Source organism: Malaclemys terrapin, chromosome 11 (assembly GCF_027887155.1).
Source record: "Malaclemys terrapin pileata isolate rMalTer1 chromosome 11, rMalTer1.hap1, whole genome shotgun sequence".
NCBI lineage: Eukaryota > Metazoa > Chordata > Testudines > Emydidae > Malaclemys > Malaclemys terrapin.
In genome coordinates, this window is record NC_071515.1 from 78,013,726 (window position 1) to 78,034,261 (window position 20,536).

General features: G+C 63.2%; 1 protein-coding gene across 2 annotated transcripts in view; it reads left to right on the forward strand.

Moving 5' to 3' along the window:
- STK36 (serine/threonine kinase 36) overlaps positions 1-20,536 on the forward strand; it is a 29,535-nt gene that overhangs the window by 425 nt on the left and 8,574 nt on the right. For both annotated transcript variants that reach the window (XM_054044675.1, XM_054044677.1), the window contains exons 2-22: positions 1,678-1,776; positions 3,087-3,227; positions 3,750-3,827; positions 5,110-5,240; positions 5,359-5,608; positions 6,343-6,436; positions 6,688-6,857; positions 7,346-7,557; positions 7,689-7,821; positions 7,964-8,107; positions 8,645-8,824; positions 9,161-9,255; positions 9,808-9,913; positions 10,799-10,940; positions 11,419-11,546; positions 12,273-12,374; positions 12,811-12,909; positions 13,388-13,482; positions 16,610-16,673; positions 17,362-17,472; positions 17,688-17,762. In XM_054044675.1, the coding sequence (XP_053900650.1) occupies positions 1,693-1,776; positions 3,087-3,227; positions 3,750-3,827; positions 5,110-5,240; positions 5,359-5,608; positions 6,343-6,436; positions 6,688-6,857; positions 7,346-7,557; positions 7,689-7,821; positions 7,964-8,107; positions 8,645-8,824; positions 9,161-9,255; positions 9,808-9,913; positions 10,799-10,940; positions 11,419-11,546; positions 12,273-12,374; positions 12,811-12,909; positions 13,388-13,482; positions 16,610-16,673; positions 17,362-17,472; positions 17,688-17,762 (2,634 nt within the window). In that variant the 5' untranslated portion in view covers positions 1,678-1,692. The remainder of the gene's footprint in view (positions 1-1,677; positions 1,777-3,086; positions 3,228-3,749; positions 3,828-5,109; positions 5,241-5,358; positions 5,609-6,342; positions 6,437-6,687; positions 6,858-7,345; positions 7,558-7,688; positions 7,822-7,963; positions 8,108-8,644; positions 8,825-9,160; positions 9,256-9,807; positions 9,914-10,798; positions 10,941-11,418; positions 11,547-12,272; positions 12,375-12,810; positions 12,910-13,387; positions 13,483-16,609; positions 16,674-17,361; positions 17,473-17,687; positions 17,763-20,536) is intronic.

Sequence of the window (20,536 nt, forward strand, 5' to 3'; positions counted from 1 at the left end):
CTGGATACGCAGCTCTGAGTGTGGGGAGACGCGGATGATCATTGGGGTTCGGGTAACCGGGCTTGCGTCCAGGGCATGGACCCCGACCTCATCCCCACCTGCAAGGTGCTGAGCTCACCCGCTGCGCCGTACAAATAACTAATAATAAAATAAAGACCCAGCCCAAATGTACAGGCCACCTGGAGCCGAGAAGCTGGGACAAGGGACCATGCAGACCTTGGCCTGGAGGAAAGAGCAGAAGGCTAAGGGTGTGGGGGGGAGGTGAAATGCCAAGAGAGTAGAGGGAACCAGGAGCTGGGGGAAGGACGTGTTCAGGCCGGAGGACAGGGAGGAGTGTGGCTGCGGGATGCTGAATAGGCTGGAGCAGAGCAGGCCATGGGAAGAGGGAATGGTGACCCGGATGAGTTTGGGCAGCGGGGCTGGAGAGGAAGAGGTGGAATCTGGAGCTGGCACAGAGGGAGAACCAGGTGGCTGGATGAGAAGAGCTGGAGATGTGTCAGGAGGAGGATGGGGAGTAGGGGAGGAAAGACAGGGAACTGGGCAGCCAGAGATGGGGCTGGGATGTTGGAGGTCTCCCAAAAGCAGTGGTTCCCAAACTTTAACAACCTGTGAACCCCTTTCACTAAAATGTCAAGTCTCGCAAACCCCCTCCTAAAAATGAATATTTCCAGGGATTTTCTCCTTTACCGGAGTATAAATTATAAAAGCAGTGATCTTGGAAATATAAAATTTGACATGCTTATTACACACTATTTATTATTAATTGTTATTTATCATGACAGTATTTTTATTACATTATGAAAATGGCAACACTCTTCCAAGCTCTCACTTTCGTAGCTTGTATCACTTTGAATAAGCCTGTTATAAGACAAGGCTCCTAGGTTTCATCAAGGAGTATCAGATGTGAAACAGCAGGAAGGGATTTAAGAAGCCAACTCAAAGAGTTCCTCCTACACAAGCATTCAGGGCTTGACCAGTCCAGACAAATAATGCATGTTACAACAAAGCTTAAACTTGTTCTTCATGATCATTTAAAAACAATCCTAGCTGCCTATTTCATTTAAAACAATGGAAAGGGAGGTGGATAGTTTTTGTTGTTCTTAGAAGGAGTCTTGACGTTTCTATTTCCTCAGTGTGATAGATCCGCTTGCTTTGATCTTGGAAGTCCAGGGACACCAGGCTGCTGGCCCCGTGCTAGTTCTGTCTGCTATTAGGGATTTTTTTCCCAAGAACCCCCTGTAACATTTCACAAACCCCAGTTTGGGAACCACTGCCCAAGAGAAGCTTCTAGGTAGCACCGTAGCATTTGAGCACCTCAATCTCTAATGTGTTTATCATCTCCCCCCCCCCATCCACACACACTGAGGTAGGGAGGTACTTTCATCTCCATTTTCCACATGAGGGGACTGAAGCCCAGAGAGATGACGTCCTGGATGCTCCAAGGTATTTAGGCACCTGACTCCCATTGAAAGGATCTGGGCCTCAGTGACTTGTTGAGGTCACACAGGAGGTCTGTGGCAGAACAGGGACTCAAACCCAGGTCCCCCAACTCCTCGCTAGTGCCCTAACCGTCGCACTGTCCGTCTTCTCAGCTGGCATAGGCCTGAGGGGGGAAGCGAGGCCCAGGAGGTGGGAGATGAATTGAACATCCTCTAATGTGCCACTTTGCCCTGTCAGGCTGGCGTGCCCACCATGGAGAAATACCACGTGCTGGAGATGATTGGAGAGGGCTCCTTCGGGAGGGTGTACAAGGGGCGCCGGAAATATAGCGCTCAGGTGAGCAGAGATCTAGGGAGGGGCTCTCTGAGGAGGTGGGTGGGATGGGTGAGATGTGGGGAAAAGGACATATGGGGGAAACTTAACACAGGGCTGAAGAGTTCTTGGTATGCAGCTCAGGGTTCTGTGACTGGGCCTCCAGGTCCAGGGTCTCTGACAATCATATGTGTGATCCTCACCAGATCGTTTTTCTGGTAGTTTCCACTGTACTTAAGGTTGCACAACAGTTTCCATTCTAATCCCCTGCTTTCACATGCTCAGCACTTTCTGGAACATTTATTTCTGAATTTGACAGCTTGATTCTTCCTGTACCTTTTAGACAGGGCTGCAGCAAAAGCAACCAACATCTGAAACTTGTTTTGGGCAGAATCTCACTGAGGTCTGGTACTTTGGCTTGATCTAGATAAAAATAGGTTTTGATTAACTCCTGACAATTGCAGCTTGGTTACTGAGCCTGTGAAAGGGCAACAGGGGGAGAAGGGATAGCTCAGTGGTTTGAGCATTGGCCTGTTAAACCCAGGGTTGTGAATTCAATCCTTGAGGGGGCCATTTGGGGCAAAAATCTATCAGGGATGGTATTTGGTCCTGCTGTGAAGGTAGGGGACTAGACTCAACTCAATGACCTTTCAAGCTCTGTGAGATAGGTGTATATCTCCATATATTTAAAAAAAAAATGAATTCTACAGGTTCACACACTGATTTTGGAAAGGCCTTTCACCCCTCCTCCATTTCTACTGGCACAATTGTTCACCCACCATTTTGCCATCAATTCATTGCAGATTCAGTTAGTGGCACTTAGACATCTGGTACCTGATTTGCAGCAGAATAAGGCAGTTATATGACTAAGTGCTACAATTTGCACAAGTCAGTGTGTGCAAGATTCTGCCCAGGAAACCCTACGCAACTTTTAAAAATCAGAACCCTGGAGAAAGATGCAGCCTGCACATGGGCAGACCTAGCTACACTCAAGCTTTACAAAATTTCCCAGCACTGAATCGTCATACTTTTAAAAATGACTGAAGTTTTTCAACCCTAGCTTGTTTTGTAGATCTCGTTGAGATCTACCAGTTAACCATGTTTGAAGAAAATCAGTTCAAGATTTTAAAAGTTATGAACACAGAAACACAGAAAACTCTGGGATCCCCTTAATCCATGCCCAGTGCTAAGGTTACATGCAGTGGTAGGGGAGTGTAGACCTGGCCTTCGCCTTCCACCCTAGCAGTCACTAGCTGATCCTTGCCTGACTGGGGCCTGACTGGGAGCAGTGGTGGGTGCGGGCATACAGCTCCCAGCTTTGTCTGCTTTGGCAGGTGGTGGCGCTGAAGTTCATCCCCAAAGTCGGGCGATCGGAGAAGGAGCTGAAGAACCTGCAGCGGGAAATTGAGATCATGAGGGGGCTGCACCACCCCAACATCGTCCAGATGCTCGACAGTTTTGAGACGGACAAGGAGGTAAGAGGGTGGGGAGGCGCATGCATTGTCAGCTGCACAGGTTCTCCTGAGGAGCTGTAGCTGGACCCTGCCAGCAGGTGCTAGAGGTGTCCTGTCGCTCCCAGCGACGCCATCAGGGCAGGTGGCCCTGGCTGGAAGGAGCAAACGTTGGCCTTTCCTGTGACTGGGTTTGTGTCTCGCTGCACGGGTGAGTCCCGAGTCAGACTGCACAGCGCTCGTCGCCTCCCTCTGCTGCTTTCCCCAGTGATTCCCCTTCCCCAGGGCCCAGCGGGGTGTTTCCTCCGCCCTTTGGGCTCAATCCCGAGGCCTCACTCCAGAGTGCCACTAGGACGCTGCCTGAACAAGGGCTAAGTCCGGGTCTCTGGCCCTGGCCAGACGTGCTGGAATCAGTGTCCTCGCCCGGTGGGTTTCCCAGCACCAATGCTCCAGCCATGATCCCGTCCCCAGGGGTCCCCAGGACACAGCTGGGCTTCGCACCTGCTCTCCGAGCTCCCACGATCCCTTCCTGTCTCCCCCCTGCAGGTGGTGGTGGTGACGGACTACGCGGAGGGGGAGCTTTTCCAGATCCTGGAGGATGATGGGAATCTGCCAGAGGACCAGGTAGCTCTGTGACGCTGACGCATCAGGGCCAGTCGGAGTCATGTCAGGCCTGGGGCAGGGGCGTGGTGAGGGGCTCATGGTCCTCCCGGAAGTGCCGATGTTGCTTCTTTCGACAAGCGGATGTCAGAGCTGGCTGGACACTGCCGAGTCTTTAGTCCAGAGGGGAAGGAATCGGAGCCCAGAGGCAGGGGCGGGAAGGCTCTGATTGGCCAAGTGGGAGAGAGAACTCACCTTTCACCTCGACGCGAGCTGGGTTCAAATCTAGCCTTAGGCTACAAGTGACATGAACTGGCTGGGTCTCAGCCTGCTTCTCACCTGTGTCCAGGACTGGAATAGGGATGAGGGGTGGGTCGGGATCAAAGGGCTAAGGCAGAGCTCTGTGCCTGGGCGGGGAGCCCAAGACCGCGATAACCGGAGGCTGTTGGTCAGGATTGAGGGGCCCTGGCAGAGCTGAGTGTGGAAAGCCTTGGGCTGTGGGTTGAGACAGAAGGACATCGGCAGAGATCAGTGTGTGGGCATAGCCAGAGCTGGGTTAGCAGGGAGCAGCGGGGCGGGATCAAGGGGCACCGGCAGAGCTGGGTGTGTGGGCAGGGCTGGGCTAGCAGGGGGCTGCGGGGCGGGAGTGAGGGGCCTTGGCAGAGCTGTGGGGGGCCCAGGACTGGGCTAGCAGTGGGCTGCGGGGTGGGAGTGAGGGGCACCGGCAGAGCTGTGGGGGGCTCAGGACTGGGCTAGCAGGGGGCTGCGGGGCAGGAGTGAGGGACCCTGGCAGAGCTGTGGGGGGCCCAGGACTGGGCTAGCAGGGGGCTGCGGCGCGGGAGTGAGGGGCCCTGGCAGAGCTGTGGGGGGCCCAGGACTGGGCTAGCAGGGGGCTGCGGGGCGGGAGTGAGGGGTTCCGGCAGAGCTGTGGGGGGCTCAGGACTGGGCTAGCAGGGGGCTGCGGGGTGGGAGTGAGGGGCACCAGCAGAGCTGTGGGGGGCCCAGGACTGGGCTAGCAGGGGGCTGTGGGGCGGGAGTGAGGGGCCCCGGCATAGCTGTGGGGGGCTCAGGACTGGGCTAGCAGGGGGCTGCGGGGCAGGAGTGAGGGGCCCCGGCATAGCTGTGGGGGGCTCAGGACTGGCCTAGCAGGGGGCTGCGGGGCGGGAGTGAGGGGCGCTGGCAGAGCTCTGTGTGTGGGCAGGACTGGGCTAGCAGAGGGCTGCAGGTCAGGAGTGAGGGCGCTGGCAGAGCTGTGGTCAGGACACAGACTCGGCCGCTGAGGCCTCAGGGTGGCTCTGTCTCTCAGGTTCAGGACATCGCCTCCCAGCTGGTCTCCGCCCTCTATTACCTCCACTCCCACCGGATCCTGCACCGCGACATGAAGCCCCAGAACATCCTGCTGGGCAAAGGGGGCATCGTCAAGCTCTGTGACTTCGGGTAGGTGCCAGAGGAAGTCGCACGCCCTTGGCATCTGAGTCCATTGGGGCATTCAAAGGGTTCCTGGGCTGGGGGGGCTCTTGGAGGCAGAATTAAGGGGCTCCCTCACGCCCGGCAGGTTCGCTCGCGCCATGAGCATCAACACCATGGTGCTGACGTCCATCAAGGGCACCCCGCTGTACATGTCCCCCGAGCTGGTGCAGGAGAAGCCCTACGACCACACGGCCGACCTGTGGTCTGTGGGCTGCATTCTGTACGAGCTGTTCGTGGGGACGCCGCCCTTCTACACCAATAGCATCTTCCAGCTGGTCAGCCTCATCGTCAAGGACCCCATCAAGTGGCCCAAAACCATGAGCCCTTCGTTCAAGGTAAAGGGGATGAGGGGTGGGCAGTCCCCCTGCAGCCACAGAGCCACAGCTGCCCCGCTTCCAGACAGGCCCCACCTGGCTCCAACAGCCCCTCGTCAGGCGAGGTCACTGAACCCCCCTTTCCCAGGGGATGGGCTGTCCAGGCCAAATTCCTGCTTGGGAATCATGAGCGGTTCCACTGACTCCCCTTGCAAACTGGATTCTTCACTTCCTTCCCTGGTGAGCGGTGTTGCTGTGCGCTGTTTGATGGCTGCGGAGGGCTCACCCCAGAGCTGGCTGCAAGGGGAGTCAGGGCCCTGCATGTTCAGTGCAGGATCCGCCCCTTGCTGCTGAATCGTCCTCTGGAATCTCAGCTTCTGTTTAAACAAATTGCTTCCAGCCCTTATGGTTGTGAAGAAACCCTTCCAGGGTGACGCAGCCTGAGTTTGTAGACAGCCTGAAACAGCAGCTCTGAGGGACACAGACTGGCCCATTAATCTCAAGGGATGTTAACGCTGAAGCATAGTGATGAGACACTGTATGCCAGCTTTGAACTATTTCAGTCATTTCACCAGAAACATCCATTTCTCCCCACTGCGCCGCACTCCCTTCCGAGCCGGGTGTAGAACCCAGGAGTCCTGACTACCCATTAGGCTAGTGCGTATGCCCAGTTCATTGTGTCCCAGCAAGAGCAGCAATTGTGGGGGCACAGAGAGGCGGTGAGCGTGACAATGGGTCTCTGTGCCCCTGGGCAGAGCTTCCTGCAAGGCCTGTTGATGAAGGACCCTCGCCAGCGCCTGTCGTGGCCGGAGCTCCTGTGCCATCCCTTCATCGCTGGATGGGTCACCAGTGAGTGCTCCCCCCCGCTCTGTTCCTGCTGGACTAGGTGCAGAGCCACCATCACCGCCCGCAGCCCGGCCACCCCCTCTGCCCCATGTCCCCTGGATGCAATGGGCAACTGCCTCACCACCAACCCCCCAGCCCATGCCATCTCCAGAGTGCCCATGGGGTGGCCTGGTCCCTCCAGTCCCTGGAGCTCCCCCCACCCCCCGTTATAGTTGCTGTGGTTCCTGACTGGGCTCACCCCCCCCTCCCGGCAGTGATCGATGACATGGAGCAACACGGGATCACGAACCCCTTCACCAGCAAGCTGCCCCCGGAGCTGCAGGTGCTGAAGGAGAAGCAGGCTCACTCGCTGGCCCCCAGGAGCGGCCAGTCCAAGATCCTGAGGAAGGCGCGGCAGAAGATGGCTGAGGCGGCCCGGAAGAAGGTGTGTGTCTGGTGTCCTGCGGACTGGGCAGAGCTCTCACTGCAGTGGCGCTGGGAACTCACTGGGACACACGGAGCCTAGGAGGGACCTTGGCCAGGGGCTGGGCGAGAGACCGAGCAGGGCCCCTCCAGCTGGAGGTCCCCGAGGAAGTGGGAGGGGGAGTGAAGCCAGGAGATGGTTGGGACAGTTACACAGTAGGGCCCATGGGGGATCAGGGTGAGATGGGAGTCTGGGGGGTCGGTCAGTTACAGGGAGAGAGATCCCCTGATGACTGGGGGGACTGAGTGGGGACAGGAGCCCAAGGGATTGGTCAGTTACACAGATAGGGCCCCCGAGGCTGGGTGAGAGTCGGGGGGGGGGAGGGGGGCTTGGTCAGTTACAGGGAGAGAGACCCCGCCCCCCATGAGAGGGGAGTGGAGGCAGGAGTCTGGGATCTTGGTCAGTTACACGGAGATCTAACCTGGCTGAAGCTCTTTGGACTTTTCCAGGAGCAGCTGAAGGCAGACGCGCCATCTAACAAGGAGGCAGCCAGAGGAGGTCTGGGGCACAAACCCAAAGCAGGCCCTGGGAAGGCAGCTCTCAGGGAGGGGGAGCAGGCAGCCCGCGCTCCGGGCTCCCCTCCTGGAGACAAGAACCAAGCCGTCCTGGAAGAAGAGCCCCAGGCCGAGTGGGAGACAACGGAGCCTCCCTCGACGCCGCGGTGAGGGGCAGGGGTGCCTGCCCTGGGTCAGCTGGGTCTGTGGGTTTCTGGGGGGGGGACTGGGCTGGGGGACACCCGTCAGCCAGGAGATGGCGCAGGACGGGTCTCTAGCTGCACTGTTTCTTGGGCAGGGAGCACCGGATCACACAGGATTACGAGCGGGAGTTTCCGGAGGTGGAGATGGGGGCTCCCACGCCGGCGGGGGGCAGCGAGGCGGGGCCACGCGGCAGGCGCAGCATCGAGACTGTGGACCTGGAGAACGAGGTGAGAGGTGACGGGGTGCGGGCTGGGGCCCTTGGGAGCTGGCTTGAGGGCGCTGGGGAGTCTGGGGTAGGCGTGGCCCCGCTCCCCTCAACCTGATGGTATCAAAGTAGCCATCTCCCCTCTCTTGTGACCTTTGACCTAGGAACTGGATAGTGACGATGAATGGCAGCATCTGATCGAGGCCACGGAACCCGCCACCATGCAGCTGAGCACGCCCCTGAGCCTTCTGGGGGACCCGGCCTTCCTGCGGCGCATCCGGGCCCGGCTCCAGCACTCCAGCCAGCAGGCGAGTGGGGCCAGCCGGGGGGAGCGGGCTGGGGGCAGCCGTTCCTTATTCCCAGCTCGCTATTCAAGGAAGGGCTCGGGACTGGGAGGCAGGAGATTGGACTCGGTTATCAGCCGTGTTACTTTGCGGGACCCAGGGAGGGGGAGAGAGAGAGAGAGAGAGTGTGTCCTGTGCCTCAGTTTCCCCATCTGCACAATGGGGATCATGATCCCGACTCTCTTCCTTAAGTGCTTTGCGTCGGCGTGGAGACAGGTGAAGGAAGTGCCTAGGACAGGGAGCCCGGAGCAAGGCAGGGAAGCCTTCCCCGCCCCCTGCATTGGTGACCCTGGGGGAAACACCTGGATCAATCCATCCCCCCTCCCATCCAGGGGAGGAAGTTCCTCCTTTGTCCCCAGAGATCTGAGCTCTCCTGTTTGGTGGATCCCTGCTCTGCCCCCTCCCTGTGATGAGGGGAGCTCTGTGGCTGGCAGACATGCTGCCCATGCCAGTGCCAGGGTGCTCACATCACAGGCCCCATCTCTGCCTCTCCATGCCCAGGTGCTGGAGGGGATGTTGGAGGGAGCGTCTCATCTCCGCCCTGCCCTCCGTGTCCTGGGCAACCTGCTCGCCACCAGGTGTGACTCAGAGCTTCTGTACAGCTTCTGCCAGGCTGCGGATTTACCTCACTTCCTGCTGCACCTGCTCGGGCAAATCCTGCAGAGCGCCAGCAGCAAGCAGGTGGGTGTGGGGAGTGCTGGGTATGCGTGTGCCCCCCACCCCCAGAGGCTAGTTCTGCATATGCTGAGGCGTGCCAGGCCGCCGGGGCAAGGGTGGGGGAGGCCTGGGGGGGGGGGGAGTCGCCCCCTAGAGGCTGTTGTATCATCACCGCTGCATGAGTTCAGTTGTGGCCCCCCTCCATCTCTGGGTGCGCTACCTCCCGGAGCTAACCCCGAGGGACTAGCTCCCCCTTGCATGCCTTTGTCAGAGGGGGAAGGGTCCTGTGGTGCCATAGTTTGGCTGCCAGTCTGTCTGAGTGGCACTCCCTGGCACATGGGTTCTTTCCTGCTCCTGCAGCAGCCCTGGTGCATCACGCTGCTGACGGACCTGGTTGGCGTGACAGAGGCCTATTTCACCAGTGAGTCCCACCTGCAGCGGAGCCGGAGGAGAAGGTAGAGTGGCCGGCAGCGGGGGGGAGTGGCCTGTACTGGAACTGGAGTCTCTGAGAGGCACTGCACTGAGATCCCCTCCCACCCTTCTCCCCACCAGCCCCTCACGTGCTGGCTCCATCCTTGGGGCCACACTCCAGGATTAGAGCTCGCAGCACGGGGGAGAGACCCGAATGTGGCCCCTCCACAGCACGGTGTCCTCCAGGGCTTTCAGTCAGGATCATCATTCCCCATTGTACAGATGGGGACACTGAGGCAGGGAGGGGGGGCAGGGATACTCCCGGATCCCACAGGGTAGCAGAGCTGACGAGTTCAGACCTTCCGTCTCCCAGTCCTGAGGCATCCCCACTGGGCCGTGGCGCCTCCGCTGGGGCTGACCTGCCCATTAGCCAGACACCAGCCTCCCTGGGCTGTCCTCCCCCGGGGGCTCTGCAGTACGGGCGCAGCTGGCAGATCCCATGGGGAGAGCTGGTCCCATTGCCTGGCTGAGCGTGCCGTTCATCAGGCGACCCCTGGGTCCAGGGCCTCGCCTCCACCGACACCCGCCTCCCCCAGCCTGCAGGTTTTCCACGAGGCGGCTGCCGGCTTCCTCTCCCTGCTGCCCCAGCTGCTGGCCCAGCCGACGGATGTCGAGACAAGGCTCTGCGAGCAGAGCAGCATGGTAAAGGGGCCCCTCCCGCGTGCTCGGCTCCCTCTCGCACCCCCCTGCTCACTCGCTGGGCGCCTCCCGTGTGCTCCCGTGGCCTCGTTCCTGTCCTCTCGCCCCTTCCTTGTGTCTCTCTCACCGCCCCCGCCCCGCCAGCCCTGCCCCTGGAGCGTCAATCCTGTGGGCTCCTGCGTGCTCCGACGGCCCAGCGCACAGCCTCGTTCCCGTTCCCTCACCCCTTCCTTGCGTCTCTCCCCCCCCGCCAGCCCTGCCCCTGGAGCGTCAATCCTGTGGGCTCCTGCGCGCTCCGATGGCCCAGCGCGAGGCCTCGTTCCCGTCCCCTCGCCCCTTCCTTGTGTCTCTCTCACCCACCCCCCGCCAGCCCTGCTCCTGGAGGGGCAACCCTGCGAGCTCCTGTGTGCTCCGACGGCCCAGCACGAGGCCTCGTTCCCGTCCCCTCGCCCCTTCCTTGTGTCTCTCCCCCCCCCGCCAGCCCTGCCCCTGGAGGGGCAACCCTGCGAGCTCCTGCGTGCTCCGACGGCCCAGCGCAAGGCCTCGTTCCTGTCCCCTCGCCCCTTCCTTGTGTCTCTCCCCCCCCCGCCAGCCCTGCCCCTGGAGCGTCAATCCTGCGGGCTCCTGCGCGCTCTGATGGCCCAGCGCACAGCCTCGTTCCCGTCCCCTCGCCCCTTCCTTGTGTCTCTCTCACTGCCCCCCCCCCCGCCAGCTCTGCCCCTGGAGCATCAATCCTGCGGGCTCCTGCACCCCGCGCGGTCATGGCTCAGGATCATCCGGGACCCCCTCCCCTCTCAGGCCTAGAGCCTCCGCCCACGGCCTCCCCTTCCCTGCCCCGTCCCTCTCCCCAGCCGTGCGCTGATTACAGATCTCTGGGTCCCTCTGCAGTGCTTCGCCCGGCTCTGTGAGGGCATGGACAGCAGCAGCCCCTGTGTGTCGGGCCCCTTCTACGCCAGCCTGCTCGCCAAGCAGCGCCCCGTGCTGGATGCACTCCTCCAGGGGGCCACCCTGGAGCAGCCCGCTCCAGAAGGTAACGCTCTCCCCGCACCTGGGATGAATGGGGGGATATCCCCCCTGGTGGGGGCAGCCCCACATCTGCCTGGTGGCTGGGCTTCCTCCGGCCCCTCGGGCTGGCAGGGTCCCCAGCGAACTGCAGTCACTGCCCACGGGTCTTTGTGCCTCATTTTAGTGCTGGGGAAAGTAAGTGACCGATGGCCCTGATCAGAGCCAAGGGTAGAACAGACAGTTCCCGCTCCCAGCTCTGCTGGTGCCCCTCAATCCCGACCCGCAGCCCCCTCCCCTCCCGTACCCCCAGCTCTGTCAGTGCCCCTCAATCCCGACCCGCAGCCCCCTGCTAGCCCAGCCCTGTGCTCCTCCCCACACAGCCCTGCTGGTGCCCCTCACTCCTGACCCGCAGCCCCTGTGCACTAATTGTCCATCTGGCTGTCTCAGCAGCCCGATCTTTGTTCATAATTACGTGTCTTCTTTGATCTTTCGTCCCTGCCCAGAGCCAGCGAGAGAGGCGAAAGCCGTGCGGGAGCAGCGGGAGCGTGGGGCAGATGTCTTCACAGCAGCACTGGCCGCAGTCTGCAGCCTCCCCGTGGGGCGGAACGGGTGCCAGGAGGCCAAAAAGCAGGTCAGGAGCTCGGCCCACTCACGGTTCCTTCCCGGCTATGAGGCAACAAGTGCCCTGTGAGCGCCCTGTGTGGCTGAAGGTGACCCTTCCCGACGGGGTCACTGCCACCACCCTGGCCTGATCTAGAGCACTGTACAGACGCTGCCCAGGGGACACTTGCGTGCAGCCACCTCTGGGGTGGAAAGTGGCAGGTGTATAACAGCGCACAGCAGTGCCGTACAGCAGTGCCACGCAGCAGCTCAGGACAGGGAGTAAATGAGGCTCCCGTAGGCAATGGAACACACGGGGGAATGCGATTATTCCCGCTGGGATCTGAGCAGGATGCTGGGTAAACGCCCCGACGCGGGCGCAGAGACAGCGCGAGAGGGTCTTTAACAGCCCTAGGCGGGCTCGGCCACGGTGTTACACCTTCTTCAAAAGAGAATGCAGCGTTCCCCCAGGGCCATGCTGGGGAGAGCGCCCCCTACTGAGCCCCCACCCTGCTCCCTGCAGCACGGCGCCCCCTAGCGCCAGGCTGGGGCCAGCACTGACTGCCAGGGGAGAACGGCCCCTAGTGACCCCACCCCACTCCCTGCAGCACAGCGCCCCCTAGCGCCAGGCTGGGGCATTGGGGCCAGCACTGGCTCAGAGGCGAGAGCCCCCAGCTCCCTGCAGCAGAGCGCCCCCTACCATCTAGGTCACTAGCAGGTCTCTGGGGCTGTGATCCTCTTCTCTGGTTTCCCACAGGTGGCCCAGCAGGTGGCTGAGAAACTGGAGGAAAACAGCTGGCTGTTAGTGACGCTGCTGGCGGGACTCGAGCGCCCGGCTTGCTCCCTGAACGTGCTGAGGGTAACGGGTCCCCGGGCTGACCCCGCCGTGCCTCCATTGCCCCTTGGTGGGCTTCCGTGGGGCCAATGGGATGGGGCTGTGAGTGGCGTGGCCCCCAGCTGTGCTCTCCCCTGGGGATCAAATCCAGCCCCGGCCCCACTGCGGTAGCTCCCACAGCATGGCACCCACGGGGCACCAGTCGTACCAGATAGCAACGGGCCCGCTGCTGTCATGGTGGTAGACCTCAGCCATCCTCCTTCTCCCCGCTGGGAACCTTGGGGCCCGCCTGTAATGTGGGGTCACCATGAAACCGAGCCCACGACGGCCTGTGGTCTGGTCATGGGTCTCTGTTCCCCTCCCGGGGGGCCAGGGTACTTCTTCCCCCCTTCTCCCTTCCTAGCTGGGCTCCTGGCTCTGTGTGTCCCCCGCGCTGACCTCTGCTGTCTCTGTCCCCCAGGTCTTGTACTCCTGCGGCCAAGCCAGTAAAAGCCTATGCCGGCTCCTGGCAAAGGGGCAGCAAGTGCCGAGCTCCCTGGCCCGGCTGGTGAAGGGCGAGGTACGTCCCTCTCACCCCACGGAGCCCCCCGGGGGGCGGATCGCGGTACAGCTGGGCTCCTCCCTCTGTCGGGCTCCTGCTGAGCACGGACTAGATCCAGCCCCCAGACTAGATCCGGCTGTGGTGGGGAGAGGGACCTGGGGCGACGTGGGCCCTAGTGGTGCAGAATGAGCAGAGAGGACTGTACCAAGAATCGCGGGGGGGGCGGGGAGAAGGCGTAAGGTGGGGGGTAGAGGAAAGGGGCCTGGGGGAGAGGAGAGGGAGGTTAGCCAGGGCCTGGCAGGGGAGGAGTTGGGACCAATTTGGTGAGAGATGGGGGCAGGGCAGGGTGGAGGTAACCAGGAAAGGAACCATTGTCCCAGGTCTGCCTCTGGTCTGAGCAGCCCAGTGATTCAGTGGTGCCCACCCTGGCAGCCTTTGCCCTCCTGCCCAGTGCCCAGGTCTCTCTGCCCCCAGCCCTGAGCTCTCTCCTTTGCAGGTCCCGATGGGAGAGCGGCTGCGGGTGCAAGCCTGCGAGGCGTCGCTGCACCTGCTGTCCCTGCTCGCCCTCCAGCTGCAGGCTCTCCCTCCCCGGTAAGTGTGTCTGCCCGCACCTGGCCTGGGCAGGGACGTTGGCCGTTCAGCACCTGCGGGGTGAGCTGGGGGGGCGTCGGTCTAGTCTACTCCACACGCCCCTTCCCCAGTGGCTGGTGGCTGCAGCGAGATCTGCTCCTAGATGGGATCCCCGCCAGGGCCAGGCTGCAGCTAGCGCTGGACCTCCCCGTGGACAGAGCGTTTCAGGGAAGCTGCGGTGACCCTTCTCCTGCAAAGGAGCCCACCAGCTTTGTGGCTGCAGGCCAGGGGCGCTTTCCCCTCGGAGGCAGCGCTGACCGCAGTGGGGCAATAGGGGGTGCTTGGCTGCGGGGAACAGGACGTGGGGCTCAGGACAGACCCCAGGGCGGCACTAGGGGGCGCTGGGCTGCGGGGAACAGGACGTGGGGCTCAGGACAGACCCCAGGGCGGCACTAGGGGGCGCTGGGCTGCGGGGAACAGGACGTGGGGCTCAGGACAGACCCCAGGGCGGCACTAGGGGGCGCTGGGCTGCGGGGAACAGGACGTGGGGCTCAGGACAGACCCCAGGGCGGCACTAGGGGGCGCTGGGCTGCGGGGAACAGGACGTGGGGCTCAGGACAGACCCCAGGGCGGCACTAGGGGGCGCTGGGCTGCGGGGACCGGGACGTGGGGCTCAGGACAGACCCCAGGGCGGCACTAGGGGGCGCTGGGCTGCGGGGACCGGGACGTGGGGCTCAGGACAGACCCCAGGGCGGCACTAGGGGGCGCTGGGCTGCGGGGACCGGGACGTGGGGCTCAGGACAGACCCCAGGGCGGCACTAGGGGGCGCTGGGCTGCGGGGACCGGGACGTGGGGCTCAGGACAGACCCCAGGGCGGCACTAGGGGGCGCTGGGCTGCGGGGACCGGGACGTGGGGCTCAGGACAGACCCCAGGGCGGCACTAGGGGGCGCTGGGCTGCGGGGACCGGGACGTGGGGCTCAGGACAGACCCCAGGGCGGCACTAGGGGGCGCTGGGCTGCGGGGACCGGGACGTGGGGCTCAGGACAGACCCCAGGGCGGCACTAGGGGGCGCTGGGCTGCGGGGACCGGGACGTGGGGCTCAGGACAGACCCCAGGGCGGCACTAGGGGGCGCTGGGCTGCGGGGACCGGGACGTGGGGCTCAGGACAGACCCCAGGGCGGCACTAGGGGGCGCTGGGCTGCGGGGACCGGGACGTGGGGCTCAGGACAGACCCCAGGGCGGCACTAGGGGGCGCTGGGCTGCGGGGAACGGGACGTGGGGCTCAGGACAGACCCCAGGGCGGCACTAGGGGGCGCTGGGCTGCGGGGAACGGGACGTGGGGCTCAGGACAGACCCCAGGGCGGCACTAGGGGGCGCTGGGCTGCGGGGACCGGGACGTGGGGCTCAGGACAGACCCCAGGGCGGCACTAGGGGGCGCTGGGCTGCGGGGACCGGGACGTGGGGCTCAGGACAGACCCCAGGGCGGCACTAGGGGGCGCTGGGCTGCGGGGACCGGGACGTGGGGCTCAGGACAGACCCCAGGGCGGCACTAGGGGGCGCTGGGCTGCGGGGACCGGGACGTGGGGCTCAGGACAGACCCCAGGGCGGCACTAGGGAGCGCTGGGCTGCGGGGACCGGGACGTGGGGCTCAGGACAGACCCCAGGGCGGCACTAGGGGGCGCTGGGCTGCGGGGACCGGGACGTGGGGCTCAGGACAGACCCCAGGGCGGCACTAGGGGGCGCTGGGCTGCGGGGACCGGGACGTGGGGCTCAGGACAGACCCCAGGGCGGCACTAGGGGGCGCTGGGCTGCGGGGACCGGGACGTGGGGCTCAGGACAGACCCCAGGGCGGCACTAGGGGGCGCTGGGCTGCGGGGACCGGGACGTGGGGCTCAGGACAGACCCCAGGGCGGCACTAGGGGGCGCTGGGCTGCGGGGACCGGGACGTGGGGCTCAGGACAGACCCCAGGGCGGCACTAGGGGGCGCTGGGCTGCGGGGACCGGGACGTGGGGCTCAGGACAGACCCCAGGGCGGCACTAGGGGGCGCTGGGCTGCGGGGACCGGGACGTGGGGCTCAGGACAGACCCCAGGGCGGCACTAGGGGGCGCTGGGCTGCGGGGACCGGGACGTGGGGCTCAGGACAGACCCCAGGGCGGCACTAGGGGGCGCTGGGCTGCGGGGACCGGGACGTGGGGCTCAGGACAGACCCCAGGGCGGCACTAGGGGGCGCTGGGCTGCGGGGAACGGGACGTGGGGCTCAGGACAGACCCCAGGGCGGCACTAGGGGGCGCTGGGCTGCGGGGACCGGGACGTGGGGCTCAGGACAGACCCCAGGGCGGCACTAGGGGGCGCTGGGCTGCGGGGAACGGGACGTGGGGCTCAGGACAGACCCCAGGGCGGCACTAGGGGGCGCTGGGCTGCGGGGAACGGGACGTGGGGCTCAGGACAGACCCCAGGGCGGCACTAGGGGGCGCTGGGCTGCGGGGGCCGGGACGTGGGGCTCAGGACAGACCCCAGGGCGGCACTAGGGGGCGCTGGGCTGCGGGGACCGGGACGTGGGGCTCAGGACAGACCCCAGGGCGGCACTAGGGGGCGCTGGGCTGCGGGGGCCGGGACGTGGGGCTCAGGACAGACCCCAGGGCGGCACTAGGGGGCGCTGGGCTGCGGGGGCCGGGACGTGGGGCTCAGGACAGACCCCAGGGCGGCACTAGGGGGCGCTGGGCTGCGGGGAACGGGATGTGGGGCTCAGGACAGACCCCAGGGCGGCACTAGGGGGCGCTGGGCTGCTGCAGTACCACTTTTCTCAGAAGACAAGACACGAAGCCCTTAGTCTCAGGGGTTTTCCCAAGAACCAGACTCTGGACCCTCTGCCTTGGCCAAATGCCAGCTGGGCAGCTTCATTCCGCCTCCCGAAAGTCCCCGGCCGTGTGCTGAATTACGGGATTGCGTCACCAGCGTTGCTATATACTGTGACCCAGCTGCTGCGTTGCCTCTCAGAGGTGGCCGCCTTTCAGTGCTGGGGGAAGTGGTTGCTGTCCGTGATCAGTTTGCCCAGCTCTGTAGGGCCTGCTGGGGTGAGTCAGTCCCCGGCAGGGATCGATTTCCCAGCTTCTCCTGATGCCTGGTTCTGGGTTGCTGTGTTTCAGGGTGGACCTGGTGGTGAGCGCCGCCGCCGAGCTCTTCACCCAATCGGCTGTCGTCTCCCTCGTGGTGAGTCCGTCCACCTGGCACAGCCCCACCCAACTGGCTCCTGTCCCGGGAGGGCCATGCCTGGCTTGAAACGGCCTAATCCCCATCCGTGTATGGGCAGAGCCCTGCCTCTCTGCCTAACCCTTCCCATTCCGGGAGCTAGCTGCAGACAGACTGTTCCTACACTCAGGGGGAGGGGGTCACAACCAAATCCTCATAGGCTGAGGGGTGTGGGGGCAGTCTGGCTGATCCTACACCGGGGGGAGATGCTCGCCGTCAGAGCCCCATGGGCGGGGGGTAGGGGGGCAATCTGACTGTTCCTACACCCAGGGCGAGATGCTCGCAGTCAGATCCCCATGGGCGGGGGGTAGGGGGGCAATCTGACTGTTCCTACACCCAGGGCGAGATGCTCGCAGTCAGATCCCCATGAGTGGGGCTTAGGGGGGCAATCTGACTGTTCCTACACCCAGGGCGAGATGCTCGCAGTCAGATCCCCATGGGCGGGGGGTAGGGGGGCAATCTGACTGTTCCTACACCCAGGGCGAGATGCTCGCAGTCAGATCCCCATGAGTGGGGCTTAGGGGGGCAATCTGACTGTTCCTATACCCAGGGGGAGATGCTCGCCGTCAACTCCCGGTGGGCGGGGGAAGGCGTGCCGGAGGAAGGGTGTGGCCGGACTGTACGGTGCTGACTCTCCCCTCCCCTGCAGAGCGCCGCGGGATTCCTGCTGGCTCAGCTCGGCCAGCACGGGGCAGCCATCGAGGTGGGGTGCGAGGAGGCCATGTCGGCCATGACAAATGCACTCACTGCGCCTGCCGAGGTAAGGGACGACCAGCCAGGGGGCTGCCCCGTGGGCGGGCACGGCCAGGAACCCCCAGTGCACCCCAGTGAGGGGATGGACAGGCTGGGACGCCCTGACCAGGCCACCAGTGGCTCAGCACCCATCTGATGCCGTGGGAGCGTTTGGAACCTCCCAGTTCTAGAGCCCAGTGCCCAACGCTTACCTGGGCCCCTCCTGCCCCATTTCTCTTCCAGCTGCACCTGCCCCCACCCATGGGCGCCGGCCTCTACGATGGATTCCTGCTTCTCCTGCTGCAGCTCCTCGCCCAGGTACCTCGCTGTCTGCATGGATCCGGCACCGGGACTGCCTTGGCGGGAGGCTGCTGGGGACCAGAGGGGGTGGTCAAGGGTCAAACTAGGTGTCCCGGATCCACACGATTGGGGCTACGCCCCCAGCTGTGGAACGGTCTCTTGGCGCAACCCCTTCCGTGTGTCAGACCCCCACGGGGTCTCACTCCTCCTCCTGGGTCAGCCTCTAGGCCTCCCCAGACCAGACCCCCCCACACCCATCTGTCACGGAGTATTGGGGGACTCAGGGCCCTGCACCCCCGGCTTCCTGCGATTCACCATGACTCTCAGCCAGCCAGTAGAGCAGAAGGTTTATTTGGATGACAGGAATACAGTCCAAGACAGGTCTTGCAGGCACAGACAACAGGGCCCCCCCTCAGTTAGGTCCAGCTTGGGGTCCCAGGGCATGCCAGCCCACCCCCCTTTGGGGGGTCAGAGCCATCTCTGCCTCCCAGCCATCTCTCCAGCCTCCTTCCAGCCTGCTTCCAGCACTCTGCCTTCAGCGACCCCTCCCACAGCCTTTGTTCAGTTTCCCGGGCCCCGGAGTCACCTGACCTCCAATCCCCTCCTGGGTTCTCATGTTACAAGCTCAGGTATGTTCCCTTGGGCCGACTCCCATCCCCCGATGCAGACCATCCTAGTCACACTCCCCTGTCAGCATTCCCACACCCCAGCAAGAACAGTCCCAGTTCGTCACATCTCTCCCCCCTTCGAGACCGAACTAAGCAGGGTCACTTTAGCCAGTGACCTGGGGAAGTTCGAACCTACCCCCGTTCCCATGGATGCCCCCGCATCCCTCCAGTTCCTTGGTGGGAGTTACACCAGGCCCCTTCCGTTCCACGCCCCCCCTTAGGTCGGGGGTGCTTGATGGCACTCGCAGTTCGCATGTGGGAAGGTTTATGCGGCCTGTGCCCTTTTCCCACCCCCATACCTCTGGGGTTCCAACTGGGCTGTGGTCTTCTCCCAGCGCTCCAGTCTGGAGGTCTGTGCTTTGGGCTCTCTTGGTTTAGAGCCGCCCTTTTAACCTTGGCCACCCTCTGGAAAGGATCCTTTATGCTGGGCAAGGGTCCTAAAGCTGTTTTCCCCTTGTCCCAGGCCTTCCTCCCCCTCTGACAGGGGTCACAGGATCCGCAGTACTGTCGGACAGTAACAAAGACCCCAGGCCAGTAAAAGCTCCGTAGCAGCCTCTGCTGGGTACGCCAGGTTCCCTGGTGCCCTGAGAGGGGAATATCATGGGCCCGGCACAGCAGCTGGCGGCGATACTTCTGGGGTACCACCAGCTGCCTCCTGATCCCCCCTGACTCCATTTTCCCTGGGGGAGCCCATTCTCGGTACAGAAACCCCTTCTCCCACAGGAACCTTTTCCGGCCACCTCGTCCCATGGTCTGTACCGCATTGAGGTCGGCCAGGTCCCTTATCTTCCGCAAGGAGGGATCTCTCTGCAACTCGGCCTGGAACTCAGCAGCTGGGACAGGGATGGCCACCTGCTCTTTCTCGCCCGCTGGGTCTGAAGCTGCAGCCTCCCTGAGCCGTGTCCCTGGGCGTTCCCTCCCCACCAGGTTAGGGTCCTGCGCCTCAGGCAAGGCACCCCCCCCAAGGCCAGGGCGCAGGGCCCCTCGCCGGCTCTGACTGCGGGTCACAACCGGTGCCTTTTGGGGGTTGCTTGGCCAGTTCTCCAGGTCCCCCCCCATCAATACCTCAGTGGGCAAATACGGGTGTACCCCCACATCCTTGGGGCCCTCCTTGGCCCCCCACTTCAGGTGTACCCTTGCCACGGGCACTTTGACTGGTGTTCCGCCCACCCCCGTCAGGGTCAGGTAGGAGTTGGGCACCACCTGATCTGGGGCCACCACCTCGGGCCGGGCCAGCGTCACCTCTGCGCCCGTATCCCAGTATCCATCGACCTTCCTCCCATCCACCTCCAGGGGAACAAGGTATTCTCTCCGGAGGGACAGCCCCGTGCCCACCGTATAAACCAAAAACCCTGAGTCTGGGGCATCCAGCCCCCTAGAGGAGCTGGCCTGGGGCCCTTCTCTCTCTTGAGCAGTTGATAAGCTGCCAGCCCCTCTTGCGTGAGAAGCCTGCCCCTCGTCCGTCTGGGCCTCTACCAAGTTAACCCTATGCGGGTTCGGTCTGCTCAGTCTGTCCTTGAGCTTGGGGCACTGGGCCCGAACGTGGCCTCTTCGGCCGCAGTAATAGCAGCTCATGTCCCGTGGGTCCCCTCGAGCCGGTCGGTTGTCCCTGACGCTGGGCATTCCCCGTGGGAGGGGATTCCCCATATTCCCCCTTTGGGAGGTCCCAGGGTGACTCTCTCTCTGCATCGCGGCGGGCCTGTTCCTTTGGGGCTCCTCCCTGCCACCCCCTGACCGGCTCTTTACAAACTCATCGGCCAGCTGCCCGGCGTGTCGCGGGTTCTCTGGCTTTCTGTCCACCAACCACAGCCTCAGGTCGGATGGGCACCGCTCATACAGTTGCTCCAGTACCAGCAGTTTAATCAGGTCCTCCTTCGTCTGGGCCCCACCAGCCCACTTGCTGGTGTATCTTTCCATGCGGACGGCTAGTTGCAGATATGAGATCTCAGGGGTTTTATCTTGACTCCGGAACCTTTCCCGGTACATCTCAGGAGTCAGCCCAAACTCACGTAGCAGGGCCTTTTTGAATAGTTCGTAGTCCCCTTTCTCTGCCTCTCCCAGTTGGCGGTACAAGGCCACGGCTTTGGGGTCCAGTAAGGGGGTAAGGACCCGGAGTCTGTCCGC